This window comes from Nerophis lumbriciformis, linkage group LG02, assembly GCF_033978685.3.
Source record: "Nerophis lumbriciformis linkage group LG02, RoL_Nlum_v2.1, whole genome shotgun sequence".
In the NCBI taxonomy this organism is placed as follows: Eukaryota; Metazoa; Chordata; class Actinopteri; order Syngnathiformes; family Syngnathidae; genus Nerophis; species Nerophis lumbriciformis.
In genome coordinates this window covers 66,067,501-66,086,150 of record NC_084549.2, presented here as the reverse complement: position 1 = coordinate 66,086,150, position 18,650 = coordinate 66,067,501, and the positions used below count along the sequence as shown (strand labels likewise).

Below are 18,650 nucleotides of genomic sequence, written 5' to 3'. Positions count from 1 at the left end.
CGCTCTAATAAAAAACCAAACCCGAAAACTCAAAATTGCGCTCTAGCGCCTTCTAGGAATAAAACACAGACAAAACTGCTCCTAGGAAGAAAACACAGACAAAACTGCTTGTAACTTCCGGTAGGAATGTCGTAGAGACATGAAACAAAAACCCCTATGTAGGTCTGACTTAGACGTAGATTTCATACACTAAAATCCTTCAGCAAAAATCAACAGGAAGTTGGCAATTCCCCCTTCTAAACAAAATTTTAGTAAAAACAGTCTCTTTTGCCTCTTTGAGCTGTAATTTGACCCCCTTAACATGCTTCAAAACTCACCAAACTGTACACACACATCAGGACTGGCGGAAATTGCGCTCTAATAAAAAACCAAACCCGAAAACTCAAAATTGCGCTCTAGCGCCTTCTAGGAATAAAACACAGACAAAACTGCTCCTCGGAAGAAAACACAGACAAAACTGCTTGTAACTTCCGGTAGGAATGTCGTAGAGACATGAAACAAAAAACCCTATGTAGGTCTGACTTAGACGTAGATTTCATACACTAAAATCCTTCAGCAAAAATCAACAGGAAGTTGGCAATTCCCCCTTCTAAACAAAATTCTAGTAAAAACAGTCTCTTTTGCCTCTTTGAGCTGTAATTTGACCCCCTTAACATGCTGCAAAACTCACCAAACTGTACACACACATCAGGACTGGCGGAAATTGCACTCTAATAAAAAACCAAACCCGAAAACTCAAAATTGCGCTCTAGCGCCTTCTAGGAATAAAACACAGACAAAACTGCTCCTAGGAAGAAAACACAGACATGAAACACAAACCTCTATGTAGGTCTCACTTAGACCTACGTTTCATTCATTGACAATCCCCAGCAAAAACCAACAGGAAGTTTTCAATTCCCCCTTCAAAACAAAAGTGGGGTCAAAACAGTCACCTTTTTTTTTAAACATTATCTCCTCTGAGCACGTTTGTCGTGTCGGCTTCAAACTAGCACAGGAGAGAGATTGAACCCTTCTGATTAAAAGTTGACGAAATAGTTTTAACTGCTGCTCCGGTTTTGATTTTACGACCCTTCAAAGAACCGCTGCGCTGATGCTGCTGCCGTCTCAAGATGACCGCTTAAAAGCAGGAAGCACCAGCGTGACTACACAATGCAGAGAAGGTAGGTACTGTGCGGGTAAATATATGTTAACTGGGTAAAGGCAGAAAGCACAAGTGTGACCCCAATATGCAGAGAAGGTAGGTAATGTGCGGATGAAAATAGGTTGAATGGGTACAGGCAGGAAATACGAGCGTGACCTTACTATGCAGAGACGGTTAAATTACATGATTACATAGATATGTTGTATGGGTGAAAGAAATAAGCACCAGTGTGTCCCCAGGATGCAGGGAAGGTAGGTAATGTGCAGGTAAAGATATGTTGAATGGGTAAAGGCAGGAAACACCAGCAAAAGTCGGTCCCGTCCAACGCTGCTTGCAGCTTTAATTACTGTTTTGTTTTTTTAGATAGATATGTGATTATTTCAACATTTTAGCAGACAGGTAAGCTATATTTGCACAATGTATCAGTATTGAAGTTGACTTGGTATGGGATGGGAAAGGCACCCAGTGGTATCGCACACACTCCAAACACAAAATGGTACAGGTGAGCGTCGTGCGTGTTCTACCTCCTGTGTTGTTGCTAGGAGACGGCGACTCAGGGCCCTGATTGGCCGGCAGCTCCGTCAGCCTCTTGGTGTCGGCGCCATTGGAGGCTTTGTGGGACTTTTTGTTCTTGATGAGGATTTTGCCCATCAGCTCCTGAGGACTTGGCAGCGGCATGCCTGGCTCCAGCTGTGTTCCATTTTAAAGTCGTCATCACAAATATACTTTCTGACCTGAGTGTGTGTGTGTGTGTGTGTGTGTGTGTGTGTGTGTGTGTGTGTGTGTGTGTGTGTGTGTGTACTTACAGGGTATTTATCCAGTGGGTCAATCAGTAGCGCCTCCCCAAATATTGATCGACAATATTCGGCCATCTTAGCTTGCTGCTTCAACCTGACGGAACAGTGAAACATTTTTTCATGTTTCAGCCATTCCACACCCACATCTGGTACGTTTCACATGAGGTCAAAGTGAAAGTGAAAGTCAGTTCTTACGAGTCGACGTGATTCTCGAAAGACAAGATGACCGGGAAAGGCGACGTCTTAAAGGCGCACTCTGCAATGGCCTCTATCACTTCCTGCCAATAGACAACAGATAAAGCAATTAATAAACAAAAAAAAGTACAGAAATGTCAATAAGAATACTTTTAAATAAATAACTATTTTACTATTTATTTAATACATTAATTATTTCATACATTGGAAATGACAAATAATTAAAAATGTAAATAAAAGAACTAACAGCATTTGTTACAGTACGGATACTATTTATCATAATAAAAAATAATATGAATAAAAAAATAATAATAAAATAATTATAATAAAAAAATGTAGACAATAAAAATAATGATGAAATAATTATGATGATAAAATAGTAATGATAAAAAAATAATAGCAATAAAAATAATAACTATAACAAAATAAGATGACAATAATAATATTTATGATATTAGAATAATAATGATAAACAATAATAGCAATAAAATAATGATAATAAATTAGGACATTAGAATAAAAAAATAAAAAATAAAATAATAATAATAATAATGATAACGAATAAAAATAGCAATAAAATAATGATAAAATAAGACATTCAAATAATAATTATTATAATAGAATAATAATCATAAAGAATAACAATCGCAATAAAATAACATCCATCCATCCATCCATTTTCTACCGCTTAATCCCTTCGGGGTCGCGGGGGGCGCTGGAGCCTATCTCAGCTACAATCGGGCGGAAGGCGAGGTACACCCTGGACAAGTCGCCACCTCATCGCAGGGCCAACACAGATAGACAGACAACATTCACACTAATAAAATAATAGGACAATCAAATAATAAAGAAAAAATATTACAAATAATAATGATAAAGAACAATAGCAATAAAAATAATAACAATAAAATAACAAGACATTAAAATGATAATACAAATAATATCAATTATGATAGTATATTAAAGATAATAAAATAATATCATTATTAGTAATACAAAATAATAATAATGAAAATAATACAAATATGATAATTATAGTAATTACACGAGAAAAAAATAAATAAGAAAAAACAAAAAAAGAATAGTGCCACATACATTTTTATTACAAATAATAATGATAACTGATAAAATGTATAAAAATACCTTAAAGTAATAGTAATAATAATCAGTATACATATCAGTCAATAAAAAATACCTGTATTTCTTAAAAATATATATTTGATCTCCTAAATCAAAGCTGGAAGTCTACACTTGAACCAAGTCTTGTTCATTCTTCAGCACGTTGTAAAAAACTCACTGACTCTCCAAATGTGGAGCTACACTTTCCTGCGCTGAAAGAGACCGGAAGCGAGTCACCTTGAAGCAGATCTCGGAAGTCATGGTGAATCCGTGCGTGATGACGGGCTCCTCCTCAGCAGTCCTTCCCTTCCACACGTCCAACTCCACGCAGCGACACCCGGCCAGCAGGACCTGCCGGTACATTTCCACCGAGGAACTTCCTGCCAGCTGACCCGCTGAAAGGACACGCCAACACCTTGAACTGACCCACGCACACACAGGTGGGTGAGCGGCTATCTACCTGTCAGGTAAGTGTTGTGGGAGGAGTTAATGAAGTAGTGAGACAGAGGGAAGCTCATGTCTTCCGACTGGTCCAGTTTGTCCGGCGGGATGACGGCGTTCTCATCGCTGGACAGATAACTGGAGAAGGCTTGCATGGAGATGACACCTGCCACACACACACTTTAATATACTCCTTTATCGCATGGGTGTGTGTTCTTGTATTTTTACCCTTCTTGAGACATCAACAAGGACAAGTACCTTCCATATGAGGACCGGTGAACAAGTTAGGACCGAAATCATGGTCCCAATACGGAAAACCATTGCATCTAATAGGTAGCCTTTACTAGAGTTTGTGAACATTGCTCCAAAGTCAGGATTTTTTGTTGATTTAATATGCATACAGAAGTAAACATTGACAGGTGCAAATAGCAGCAATATATGATAAAACAAGCTAAAGAAGGACTTCCCTATTCATCCCTGAAAAAACCCGCCAGTTGAACAGATGATTTTACAACTTACGGCGCTGACATAAGACAACCCGCGTACTACTTTAACTTTACTAAGACTATAGTGTCCATTAACAGTTAGCTTCTACAGCTGTGTTGCCCAAAGTACGGCACAGGGGCCATCTGTGGTACGTGACTCGTTTGTCATATGCCTTAAGCACATTACAAAAAACAAAAAAATAGAGATCTCATTTGCACCCCTGGTGGTGAAATCTATCAAAATGAGGGTGGTCTCAAAAAGGAGGTATTTTTCAAATTGACGGTTTTAAAAGTGCTCCCCCTTTGGTCAACATATGTAATAACAAGTGTGTGTAAGAAATGGAAATGCTTCACCTTTAGTAGAAATTAATAAAAAACTAAACAAATAAATATGTATATAGAGATATACTGTAATAACTTGAAGTAAATAATGAAGATTAAAAACCAATTACACACAAAAAATTTAAAAAAATAAAAAATGAACTGAAATCGGTCTTTTTCTCACAATGTGTTTACTTTTTTCTTATAAAATTGGGAAACATTTCTCATATTCTTTCTGTTCCTGTAATATTGCAATATTTTCTTGTAAATGTATGACTTTATGTAAAATTATTACTTTTTAATGCAATTCTGACTTTTATCACAATATTGCAAATGTTTTTGTTTTTGTTTTTTATTTTTGGAGTAAAATGATGACTCTTGTCACAATGTTGCAAAGTAAAATTCAGATTATTATTATAATATTGCTAAATGTTTAAGTTTTCTTATAAAATTGTGACTTTTGTCAAGAAAAATTACGATTGTTTCATAAAATTGCCAACATTTTAAGCTTTCCTTGTAAAATTGCGACTGTTATTGAGTAAAATTCCAACTTTTATCATAATATTGCACAAATGTTCAGTTTTTCTAGTAAAATGCTGACTTGCGTTGAGTAAAATGACGACTTTTATTATAATACTGCCAACATTCTACGTTTTTCTCGTGAAATTGTGACCTTTTTCTTGTGAAACTCCAACTCATTTTTCACAACAAGCTTTTTCATATTTGCATAGCATGTAAATATTATTAATGTTGTAAATACACTTCTTTATATATCTAGAAAGGGTGGTCCTAAAGAGGTAGGCATTTTTCTCAGGTCTCAAGAAGGTAACAAATACAAGAGTGTGTGTGGGTGTGTGTGTGTGTGTGTGTGTGTGTGTGTGTGTGTGTGTGTGTGTGTGTGTGTGTGTACCCCGCTCCAACAGCGCCTTGTCCTGCTGGTGTCGGTCCAGCAGTGTTTGGGTCTGGGCGGCTCGCAGAGGCGGGTAGAGGATCTCGTTGAGTCTGGGGTCTCTCTGCTTGTTGTTGATGAAGTCCGTCATCTGCTCCACGGACATGACGCCGCCGCCGTCGCCCCCCCTGACACGCACACCGGGGGGCGCACTTAGACTTAGACAAACTTTCATAGTCCATAGCCAAAATAGTTAAAAAAAGACAACATATATATATATATATATATATATATATATATATATATATATATGTCTTAATAAGGTTATCCAAAAAATAGTGCTCGATACCGTAGTAGAGCGCAATATATGTATGTGTGGGAAAAAAATCACAAGACTATTTCATCTCTACAGGCCTGTTTCATGAGGGGGGGTTCCCTCAATCATCAGGAGATTTTAATGGGAGCATTCACATACCATGGATTATATAGGGCACAGAGTGGGTGGGTACAGGCTGGTGTAGGGGCGTGGTGATTGGCTCATGTGTTACCTTATATATATATATATATATATATATATATATGTACCGGTATACATATATATATATATATATATATATATATATATATATATATATATATATATATACGTATACATATACATATATATATATATATATATATATATATATATACATATATATATATACATATATATATATATACACATATATATATATTCATATACATATATACATATACACACATATATATATATACACACATATATATATACATATACATATATATATATACATCTACACACATATATATATATATATATATATATATATATATATATATATATATATATATATATATATATATAGTTGTGAAGAACATAATGTCATGCTGTCTTGAGTCTCCAATAATTTCTACAACTCTTATTTTTTAGTGATAGAGTGATTGGAGCACATACTTGTTGGTCACAAAAAACATTCATGAAGTTTGCTTCTTTTATGAATTTATTATGGGTCTACTGAAAATGTGAGCAAATGTGCTGGGTCAAAAGTATACATACAGCAATGTTAATATTTGCTTACATGTCCCTTGGCAAATTTCACTGCATTAAGGCGCTTTTGGTAGCCATCCACAAGCTTCTGCTTGAATTTTTGACCACTCCTCTTCACAAAATTGGTGCAATTCAGCTAAATTTGTTGGTTTTCTGACATGAACTTGTTTCTTCAGCATTGTCTACACGTTTAAGTCAGGACTTTGGGAAGGCCATTCTAAAACCTTAATTCTAGCCTGATTTAGCCATTCCTTCCCAATAGCGTCCAAGACCCAACCTCCGGGCTGATGATTTTAGGTTGTCCTGAAGAATTTGGAGGTAACCCTCCTTTTTCATTGTCCCATTTACTCTCTGTGAAGCACCAGTTCCATTGGCAGCAAAACAGGCCCAGAGCATAATACTACCACCACCATGCTTGACGGTAGGCATGGTGTTCCTGGCATTAAAGGCCTCACCTTTTCTCCTCCAAACATATTGCTGGGTATTGTGGCCAAACAGCTCCATTTTTGTTTCATCTGACATCACATGGACAAAGATAAGACCTTCTGGGGGAAAGTTCTGTGGTCAGATGAAACAAAAATGGAGCTGTTTGTGGTTAAGAATTGGTTAAACATTCAAGCAGAAGCTTGTGGATGGCTACCAAAAGCGCCTTATTGCAGTGAAACTTGCCAAGGGACATGTAAGCAAATATTAACATTGCTGTATGTATACTTTTGACCCAGCACATTTGCTCACAAATTCAGTAGACCCATAATAAATTCATAAAAGAAGCAAACTTCATGAATGTTTTTTGTGACCAACAAGTATGTGCTCCAATCACTACATCACAAAAAAATAAGAGTTGTAGAAATGATTGGAAACTCAAGACAGCCATGACATTATGTATGTAAACTTTTGACCACAACTGTATATATATATATATATATATATATATATATATATATATATATGATCCCAAGTTAAAAAGTTTGCACACCCCTGCCTTAGACCAGGGGTCGGCAACCCAAAATGTTGGAAGAGCCATATTGTACCAAAAATACAAAAAACTAATCTATCTGGAGCCGCCAAAAAATTAAAGCCTTCTATAAGTGATATAATGAAGTCAACACATTATATACGTGTCTTTATTAGCTATATTAGCCTACTATCAAAATGATCGTTTAAGTTAAGGAAATTAAATGAGCTCAAATATAGCTACAAACGAGGCATAATGATGCAACATGCAGCTAGCCTAAATAGCAAGTTAGCATCAATTAGCTTGCCAAATATGCCTGATTAGCACTCCAAACAAGTCAATAACATCAACAAAGTTCACCTTTGTGCATTCGAGCACAGCATAAAAAGTTTGGTGGACAAAATGAGACAAATAATGAGTGGCATAAAATATGTCTTTCTTTAGCATCGTTGAAGAAAGTTATACATGTAAACAAACTACGGTCAGTTCAAGGACCGCCAAAATTAGTAGGACAAAACGGCGCTCACCAAATACTCTCATCGGATAATCATGTTTAATATAAACAAACTACGGTGCGTTCAAGGACTTCCGAAATCAGGAAAAAAGGGTACGCGCCAAATACTCTCATCAGTGAAGCATGTTTAATATAAACAGTGGGATTTCTAACAATTAGGGAGGTTTGTGTCATGTTTGTCCTCCTACAGAAACCATATTAAAACAAAAATATATTTTCCCCCCATCTTTTTTTATTTTCATACATTTTTGAAAAAGCTCCAGGGAGCCACTAGGGCGGCGCTAAAGAGCCGCAGGTTGCACACCCCTGCCTGAGACAAACGTCTTTTCGCCCCCTGCTGCCAGGGCATGGAAGTGTTCTTACTCACTGCAGTTTGAAGATGCTGCCGAGCTCGGGGCGAGGACACAAGTGGTCCAGGAAGCTCCTGTAGACCTCCAGGGTGAAGTCCTCCAGTCTGATGCCGTCGCCCTGTCAAGAACTTGCACGTCAGCACTTTTCTCGTTTGTGACGCTCATTGGCGCTCTCCGGGCACTTTGAGCGTGAAGGTGAGAGTCCCAGGCGAGATGGAGGTCACACCAGGAGGACAAGAGAAGCTCAAAAGACTCGTCAGGATCAGAGACCACTTTTTACCTTCTTAGTATTTCAAAGATGCCGTGTCACCGTTTTCATGAACATGTTGGTATGAACAATATATTTAATACTTGCGATATTTTACTTTCATTTGATTAGTGTTACAAATCTATACAATTGTATTTAATATACACATACTTGCCAACCTTGAGACCTCCGATTTCGGGAGGTGGGGGCGTGGGGGCGTGGTTAAGAGGGGAGGAGTATATTGACAGCTAGAATTCACCAAGTCAAGTATTTCATATATATATATATATATATATATATATATATATATATATATATATATATATATATATATATATATATATATATATATATATATATACACAGAGGTGGGTAGAGTAGCCAGAAATTGTACTCAAGTAAGAGTACTGTTACTTTAGAGATTTATTACTCAAGTAAAAGTAAGGAGTAGTCACCCAAATATTTACTTGAGTAAAAGTAAAAAGTATGTTGTAAAAAAACTACTCAAGTACTGAGTAACTGATGAGTAACATACACACACATATCATATATATATATACACACACACACACACATATATATATATATACACACACACATATATATATATATATATATATTTATATATATACATACATTGATATATACAATATATAATTTATATATATATTTTTTGCCGTTTTTGTTTACATGTTAATAGTGTTTTAATGAATATACATGCATGTTTAACACATATAGATTCCTTTCTTTCATGAAGACAAGAATATAAGTTGGTGTATTACCTGATTCTGATGACTTGCATTGATTGGAATCAGACAGTAGTGATGACAAACGTCAACGTTTTCAAATGGAGGAGAAAAAAAAGTTCCTCCTTTCTGTCCAATACCACATGAAAGTGGTTAGTTTTTGGCATCTTATATGTCCAGCTTCCATATTCGTTTTTATACACTTTACAAGAAATACATTGGCGGCAAACTCCGTAGCTTGCTAGCTTGTTTGCGCAGGCTTTCGGAGACTCTTATTTTGAAAGCGGCACTTTTATTGTGAAGACAGGAACTGTGCAGTCAGTCTTTAGGCTTTTGACGGGGTTTACGGTTGAAATTAAAAATGGTCTTTTTTCCTTCACACTTTTGATTGATTGATTGGAACTTGTATTAGTGGATTGCACAGTACAGTACATATTCCGTACAATTGACCACTAAATGGTAACACCCCAATAAGTTTTTCAACTTGTTTAAGTCAGGTCATGTGACCCCTGGCTCTGTTTGATTGGTCCAACGTCACCAGTGACTGCATCTGATTGGTGGAACGGAGTGAACGTCACCAGTGACTGTATTTGTTGAAACGCAGGCACTATGAAGGTCTGTCTGACAGACCAAAACAAACAAAGCGTGCATTAACAGATCGATAAAAATTAGTAGCGAGTAGCGAGCTGAATGTAGATAAAAGTAGCGGAGTAAAAGTAGCGTTTCTTCTCTATAAATATACTCAAGTAAAAGTAAAAGTATGTGGCATTAAAACTACTCTTAGAAGTACAATTTATCCCAAAAGTTACTCAAGTAGATGTAATGGAGTAAATGTAGCGCGTTACTACCCACCTCTGTATATACATATACACATATATATATCTACATCCTGAAAATATGCAAACAAAACTGTGTTTGGATAATTGATACTTCAAACTTGCATAAATAAATATTAAGGAATATAACATAACTTGGCTTCTGAGAGCTTCAAAATGTAGTGAATAAAATGCTAAAGTTGTTGATAAACAAGCAATTATTTTAATAATTAAATATGGTAATTTTAAATGAATTATGATAATTTAAAATTAATTATTTCAAATATGTTTATTTTAATGTAAAATTCTATGGCTGGATGTAATAAGGAGTCAGAAAAAATAAAAATAAAAATACAATTAATTTTGATGTTTTTAGCAAAATATAGTAAAAATGTATTTAGTTTTTTTTTTATTTTTTTTTTTATTAATAAATATCTATTTATTTTTAGGTAAGATAAACATAATAATACAATGTATCTTTAGTCTGGATGATTTAGTTCTTGTCACCCTGTTGTCCTCCCGTAGTGAAAAAAGGCTGTCCTCACTCAGGTCCGCATGGAGCTGGAGGGGGCGTGGCCTCCAGCTCCGGCTGAAAATCGGGAGGTTTTCGGGAGAGGCGCTGAATTTCGGGAGTCTCCCGGAAAATTCGGGAGGGTTGGCAAGTATGAATATACATTTAGAATTCCCCCTTCGGGAGGAATAAATAATCTCAATAAATAAATTGGCAGGAGACTTCAGCAAATGGCTATGACTCAGAGTGTGCCTTGGAGCTAGTCATTCTATTATTAATAATAATAGATCAATAAATATCCATCAAAGTCTTCCTGTTACTGTACCCGTCCATAAGGCAGGTGGCAGCTTTCCAGGGCGTTCTCCACCCGCTTTCTGTCCAGGGAAAACAACCGGACGATGCTGTAAACAAAATAAAACACAACAATAATAATCAGGGGCGCCGAAAAGGGGGGGTAAAGGAGACGGATTCTAGGGGCCCATGATGGAGGGGGGGCCCAGAGAGGCCCCTAATGATGATGAAATTATAATACAGAAAAAATAATGACACTGTGTTGGGGGCCCTGTAAAGATTCTTTTCATGGGGCCCAAAATCCCTAGCGGCGCCCCTGATAATAATATCAATAATTATTAATGTAACTTCTCCCACTAAAACATCATTCTGACCAAATGCTAGAATAAATGAATTTAGTGAAAACAGAAGAAATTGTGTGCTTATTGGAGGACATTTAAGATGTTAACTGGCTGTCCAGCTTTGCTCCAGTAAACACTCTGCAGGACTGCTTGTATCGCACATGATATCACACACAAGTAGAAACGCTGCACGACTGCTTGTATCGCACATGATATCACACACACACGTAGAAACGCTGCAGGACTGCTTGTATCACACATGATATCACACACAAGTAAACATTTTGCAGGACTGCTTGTATCGCACATGATATCACACACAAGTAGAAATGCTGCAGGACTGCTTGTATCACACATGATATCACACACAAGTAAACACTTTGCAGGACTGCTTGTATCGCACATGATATCACACACAAGTAGAAACGCTGCAGGACTGCTTGTATCACACATGATATCTCACACAAGTAAACATTTTGCAGGACTGCTTGTATCGCACATGATATCACACACAAGTAGAAACGCTGCAGGACTGCTTGTATCACACATGATATCACACACAAGTAGACATTTTGCAGGACTGCTTGTATCGCACATGATATCACACACAAGTAGAAACGCTGCAGGACTGCTTGTATCACACATATCATCACACACAAGTAGACATTTTGCAGGACTGCTTGGATTGCACATGATATCACACACAAGTAGAAACGCTGCAGGACTGCTTGTATCACACATGATATCACACACAAGTAGACACTTTGCAGGACTGCTTGTATCGCACATGATATCACACACAAGTAGAAACGCTGCAGGACTGCTTGTATCACACATGATATCACACACAAGTAAACATTTTGCAGGACTGCTTGTATCGCACATGATATCACACACAAGTAGAAATGCTGCAGGACTGCTTGGATCACACATGATATCACACACAAGTAAACACTTTGCAGGACTGCTTGTATCGCACATGATATCACACACAAGTAGAAACGCTGCAGGACTGCTTGTATCACACATGATATCACACACAAGTAGACATTTTGCAGGACTGCTTGTATTGCACATGATATCACACACATGTAAACACGCTGCAGGACTGCTTATATCGCACATGATATCACACAAGTACACATGCTGCAGGACTATTTGTTTTGCACATGATATCACACACAAGTAAACATGCTACAGGACTGCTCGTAATGCACATATCACACACGACTGAACATGCTACAGGACTGCTTGTATCGCACACAATATCACACACAAGTAGACACGCTGCAGGACTGCTTGTATAGCACATGATATCACACACATGTAAAGAAGCTGCAGGACTGCTTATATCACACATGATATCACACAAGTAAACATGCAGCAGGACTGCTTGTTTTGCACATGATATCACACACAAGTAAACATGCTGCAGGACTGCTCGTAATGCACATATCACACACGACTAAACATGCTACAGGACTGCTTGTATCACACACGATATCACACACAAGTAGACACGCTGCAGGACTGCTTGTATTGCACATGATATCACACACATGTAAACCCGCTGCAGGACTGCTTGTATCGCACATGATATCACACACAAGTAAACACGCTGCAAGACTGCTTGTATCGCACATGATATCACACACGACTAAACACACTACAGGACTGCTTGTATCGCACATAATATCACACACAAGTAGACACGCTGCAGGACTGCTTGTATTGCACATGATATCACACACATGTAAACCCGCTGCATAACTGCTTGTATCGCACATTATATCACACACAAGTAAACACGCTGCAAGCATGCTTGTATTGCACATGATATCACACACACGACTAAACATGCTACAGGACTGATTGTATCGCACATGATATCACACACAAGTAGACACGCTGCAGGACTGCTTGTATTGCACATGATATCACACTAGTAAACACTGCAGGACTGTTTGTATCGCACATGATATCACACAAAAGTGAACATGTTGCAAGATTGCTCGTCTCGCACATGATATCACACACAAGTAAACACTCTCCAGGACTGCTCGTATCGCACATGTATCACACACAAGTAAACACGCTCCAGGACTGATAATATCGCACATGATATCACACACAAGTAAACACGCTGCAGGGCTGCTTCTATCGCTCATGATATCACACAGAAGTAAACACGCTGCAAGCATGCTTGTATCGCTCATGATATCACACACAAGTAAACACGCTGCAGGAGTCTTTGTATTGCACATGATGTCACACACAAGTAAACATGTTGCAAGACTGCTAATATCGCACATGATATCACACACACTCACAAGTAAACATGCTGCAGGACTGCTTGTATCACATATGATATCACACACAACTGATAACACAAGTATACACACTGCAGGACTGCTTGTATCACACATGATATCACACACAAGTAAACACGCTGCAGGACTGCTTGTATCACACATGATATCACACACAAGTAAACACGCTGCAGGACTGCTTGTATCGCAAATTATATCACACAAAAGTACACACGCTGCAGGACTGCTGGTATCGCACATTATATCACACACAAGTAAACACTCTGCAGGACTGCTTGTATTGCACATGAAATCACACACAAGTAAACACGCTGCAGGACTGCTTGTATCGCACATGATATCACACACAAGTAAACACTCTGCAGGACTGCTTGTATTGCTCATAATAGCACACAGAACTACAGACTCTGCAGGACAGCTTGTATCGCACATGATATCACACACAAAAACACGCTGCATACTACTTGTATTGCTCATAATATCACACACAAGTAAAGACTCTGCAGGACAGCTTGTATCGCACATGATATCACACACAAAAACACGCTGCATACTACTTGTATTGCTCATAATATCACACACAAGTAAAGACTCTGCAGGACAGCTTGTATCACACATGATATCACACACAAAAACACGCTGCATACTACTTGTATTGCTCATATTATCACACACAAGTAAAGACTCTGCAGGACAGCTTGTATCGCACTTGATATCACACACAAAAACACGCTGCATACTACTTGTATTGTTCATAATATCACACACAAGTAAAGACTGCAGGACAGCTTGTATCGCACATGATATTACACACAAAAACACGCTGCATACTACTTGTATTGCTCATAATATCACACACAAGTAAAGACTCTGCAGGACAGCTTGTATCGCACATGATATCACACACAAAAACACGCTGCATACTACTTGTATTGCTCATAATATCCCACACAAGTAAAGACTCTGCAGGACAGCTTGTATCGCACATGATATCACACACAAAAACACGCTGCATACTACTTGTATTGCTCATAATATCCCACACAAGTAAAGACTCTGCGGGGCCACTTGTATCGCACATGATATCACACACACGTAAACACACTGTATACTGCTTGTATCACACATGATATCACACACAAGTAAAGACCCTGCTGTGCCACTTGTATCGCACATGATATCACACACACGTAAACACGCTGCATACTACTTGTATTGCTCATAATATCCCACACAAGTAAAGACTCTGCGGGGCTACTTGTATTGCACATGATATCACACACACGTAAACACACTGTATACTGCTTGTATCGCACATGATATCACACACAAGTAAAGACCCTGCTGTGCCACTTGTATCGCACATGATATCACACACAAGTAAAGACCCTGCTGTGCCACTTGTATCACACACGTAAACACACTGTATACTGCTTGTATCACACATGATATCACACACAAGTAAAGATCCTGCTGTGCCACTTGTATCGCACATGATATCACACACACGTAAACACGCTGCATACTACTTGTATTGCTCATAATATCCCACACAAGTAAAGACTCTGCGGGGCTACTTGTATTGCACATGATATCACACACACGTAAACACACTGTATACTGCTTGTATCGCACATGATATCACACACAAGTAAAGACCCTGCTGTGCCACTTGTATCGCACATGATATCACACACAAGTAAAGACCCTGCTGTGCCACTTGTATCGCACATGATATCACACACATGTAAACACGCTGCATACTGCTTGTATCGCACATGATATCACACACAAGTAAAGACTCTGCAGGGCCACTTGCATCGCACATTTTGCATAACATCCCATACTGGATCTTGCTGGTATGGGACTGATATCTGCTATCAATATGGTATCGTTGGAGTGTTGTGTCCTAAAACTCCCAGCTGGTGTTCGTGCGTCACTCGCTGGGCAGGTCAGAACTGAATGAAGCACCTCCATGGATCCTGTCCCTCTTTTTACTTTCCCAGGTGCACGTGGAAGGACGTGTATTTTTGGACGCGGCACACAAGGAAGGAGCGAGGAATGATTCAGGTTCCAAAGGTAAGAAAGATGTGGAACTCACTTCTTGACGGGGATCCTGCCCTCGGCGTTGGGCTGCAGAGTCAACTTGACGTATCTGCAACCACAAAAAACACTCAAACTCTCTCATTTGCATCTTCAAGACTGTTTTTGTAATGACCATTTAATCCAAAATACAGCACTTTTCATGCAATACAGACGTGAATATTACAACTCACCATTCAGTTAGAATATCATTCAGGAGGTGAGCACTCCATTTACAATACATTTCTTATTTGAAAGAATATCATTCAGGAGGTGAGCACTCCATTTACAATACATTTCTTATTTGAAAGAATATCATTCAGGAGGTGAGCACTCCATTTACAATACATTTCCTACTTGAAATGGTTCTCCCAATAGATGATACAGGTGGTAGATAAGTGAGGATAAAACTTCTTTTAAACTGGTAACAAAAGCCCCTCTTGGTATACTCGCAGTGAGTACGCACAGAAATAAATAAGATTTATTTTTAAAAAGTATTTTAAAAAATCAATGATTGAATTTTTTTTATAATTCAGAATAATGACAAAAAAATTATCGCGATTAAAATTTGAATCGATTTTTTTCCTGGCACTTCTTTAATGCACATTTTTTAAAATCAATGTATTTATTATAATTTGGATAAATTATTATAATTTAACATTTATCATTATTTATAATATATTATAATAATATTAATTTAATATATTATAATTTGCATTTACAAATAATATACTTATACTTTCATAACTTGCATTAATAATTAGAATTGTATTACATTGTTTTTGCATTGATAAATATAATGTATTTATTTATTTATAATTATAATGTATTCATAACATACTTTGCATTTACAAATATGATTAAATTATATTGTAGTTTGCATTTATACATGAATTATAACTTAATTTGCATTTTAATTATAATGTAATTATTTTATAATTTTGTTTCATCTGACATCACATGGACAAAGATAAGACCTTCTGGAAGAAAGTTCTGTGGTCAGATGAAACAAAAATGGAGCTGTTTGGCCACAATACCCAGCAATATGTTTGGAGGAGAAAAGGTGAGACCTTTAATCCCAGGAACACCAGACCTACCGTCAAGCATGGTGGTGGTAGTATTATGCTTTGGGCCTGTTTTGCTGCCAATGGAACTGGTGCTTTACAGAGAGTAAATGGAACAGTGAAAAAGGAGGATTACCTCCAAATTCTTCAGGACAAGCTAAAATCATCAAATCATCACAGTTGGGTGTTCCAACAGGACAATGACCCCAAACACACGTCAAAAATGGTAAAGGAATGGCTAAATCAGGCTAGAATGAAGGTTTTAGAATGGCCTTCTCAAAGTCCTGACTTAAACGTGTGGACAATGCTGAAGAAACAAGTCCATGTCAGAAAACCAACACATTTAGCTGAACTGCAGCAATTTTGTCAAGAGGAGTGGTCAAAAATTCAAGCAGAAGCTTGTGGATGGCTACCAAAAGCGCCTTATTGCAGTGAAACATGCCAAGGGACATGTAAGCAAATAATAACATTGCTGTATGTATACTTTTGACCCAGCACATTTGCTCACATTTTCAGTAGACCCATAATAAATTCATAAAAAAAGCAAACTTCATGAATGTTTTTTGTGACCAACAAGTATGTGCTCCAATCACTCTATCACAAAACAATAAGAGTTGTAGAAATGATTGGAAACTCAAGACAGTCATGACATTATGTTCTTTACAAGTGTATGTAAACTTTTGATCGCGACTGTGTATACATACACATATATATATATATATATATATATATATATATATATATATATATATATATGTGTATATGTATGTATGTATGTATGTATATTTATGTATGTATGTATGTATGTATGTATTTATTTATGTATATATATATATATATATATATATATATATATATATATATATATATATATATATATATATATATATATATATATATATATATATATTTATGTATATATATATATATATATATATATATATACATAAATACATACATACATAAATATACATACATACATACATACATACATACATATACAAGGGCTGTGAATCTTTGGGCACCACACGATTCGATTTAATTCTTGGATTCTATTAAGAAATGATTCTTGATTCAAAACAATTCTCGATTCCAAATCAATACTTTTTTAATAACATTGGATACCAATTCTTTGATTTACTACATTCCTCCATAAAATAAACAGCTGTGAAAAATGTCCATATTACTTCAAAGAAAACTTTTTTATTAAATTAAATTCTACCCAAACATTTAATAAAGTCAAACACAAATAAGACAACAAGAGAAGTATCCAACACTTCTCTTTTCTAAAGAAAATAAATATGATCATCGACATCATGGGTGTCAAACTCTGGCCCGCGGGCCAAATTTGGCCCGCCGTGTAATTTCACTTGGCCCTTTAGGCAATATCAAATTAACACTAGCGCTGGCCCGCCCATTCTACACAGCGGCGGTGCCGCGGTAACACCGCATTCACCGCTAATTGTCATACTTGCCGACCCTCCCGGGAGACTCCCAAATTTCAGTGCCCCTCGTCCTCTTTTCACCCAGTCCAACGAATGTTGGCCCAGTCACATAATACGTGCGGTTTCTGCACGCGCACACACGTGTATGCAATGCATACTTGACAAACAGTGATACAGGTTACACTGAGGGTGGCCGTAAAAAATAACTTTAACACTGTTAGAAATATGCACCACACTGTGAATCCACACCAAACAAGAATGACAAACATATTTCGGGAGAACATCCGCACCGTAACACAACATAAACACAACAAAACAAATACCCATAATCCCATGCAGCCCTAACTCTTTTGGGCTGCAATATACACTCCCGCTACCACCAAACCCCACCCACCTCAACCGACGCACAGAGAGGGGAGGGGGGTGGGGTTTGGTGGTAGCGGGGGTGTATATATATATGACTGATCAACACCTTTGTTCGATAATGAAGGTTGCCTCAGCT

At 37.4% G+C, this 18,650-nt stretch overlaps 1 protein-coding gene across 1 annotated transcript in view; it reads right to left on the bottom strand.

Moving 5' to 3' along the window:
- plcb1 (phospholipase C beta 1) overlaps positions 1 to 18,650 on the bottom strand; it is a 63,604-nt gene that overhangs the window by 38,706 nt on the left and 6,248 nt on the right. The window contains 9 exon segments of the mRNA XM_072911930.1: positions 1,666 to 1,831; positions 1,948 to 2,032; positions 2,134 to 2,216; positions 3,490 to 3,647; positions 3,713 to 3,859; positions 5,410 to 5,576; positions 8,294 to 8,394; positions 10,921 to 10,996; positions 15,659 to 15,712. Coding sequence (XP_072768031.1) covers positions 1,666 to 1,831; positions 1,948 to 2,032; positions 2,134 to 2,216; positions 3,490 to 3,647; positions 3,713 to 3,859; positions 5,410 to 5,576; positions 8,294 to 8,394; positions 10,921 to 10,996; positions 15,659 to 15,712 — 1,037 coding nt within the window.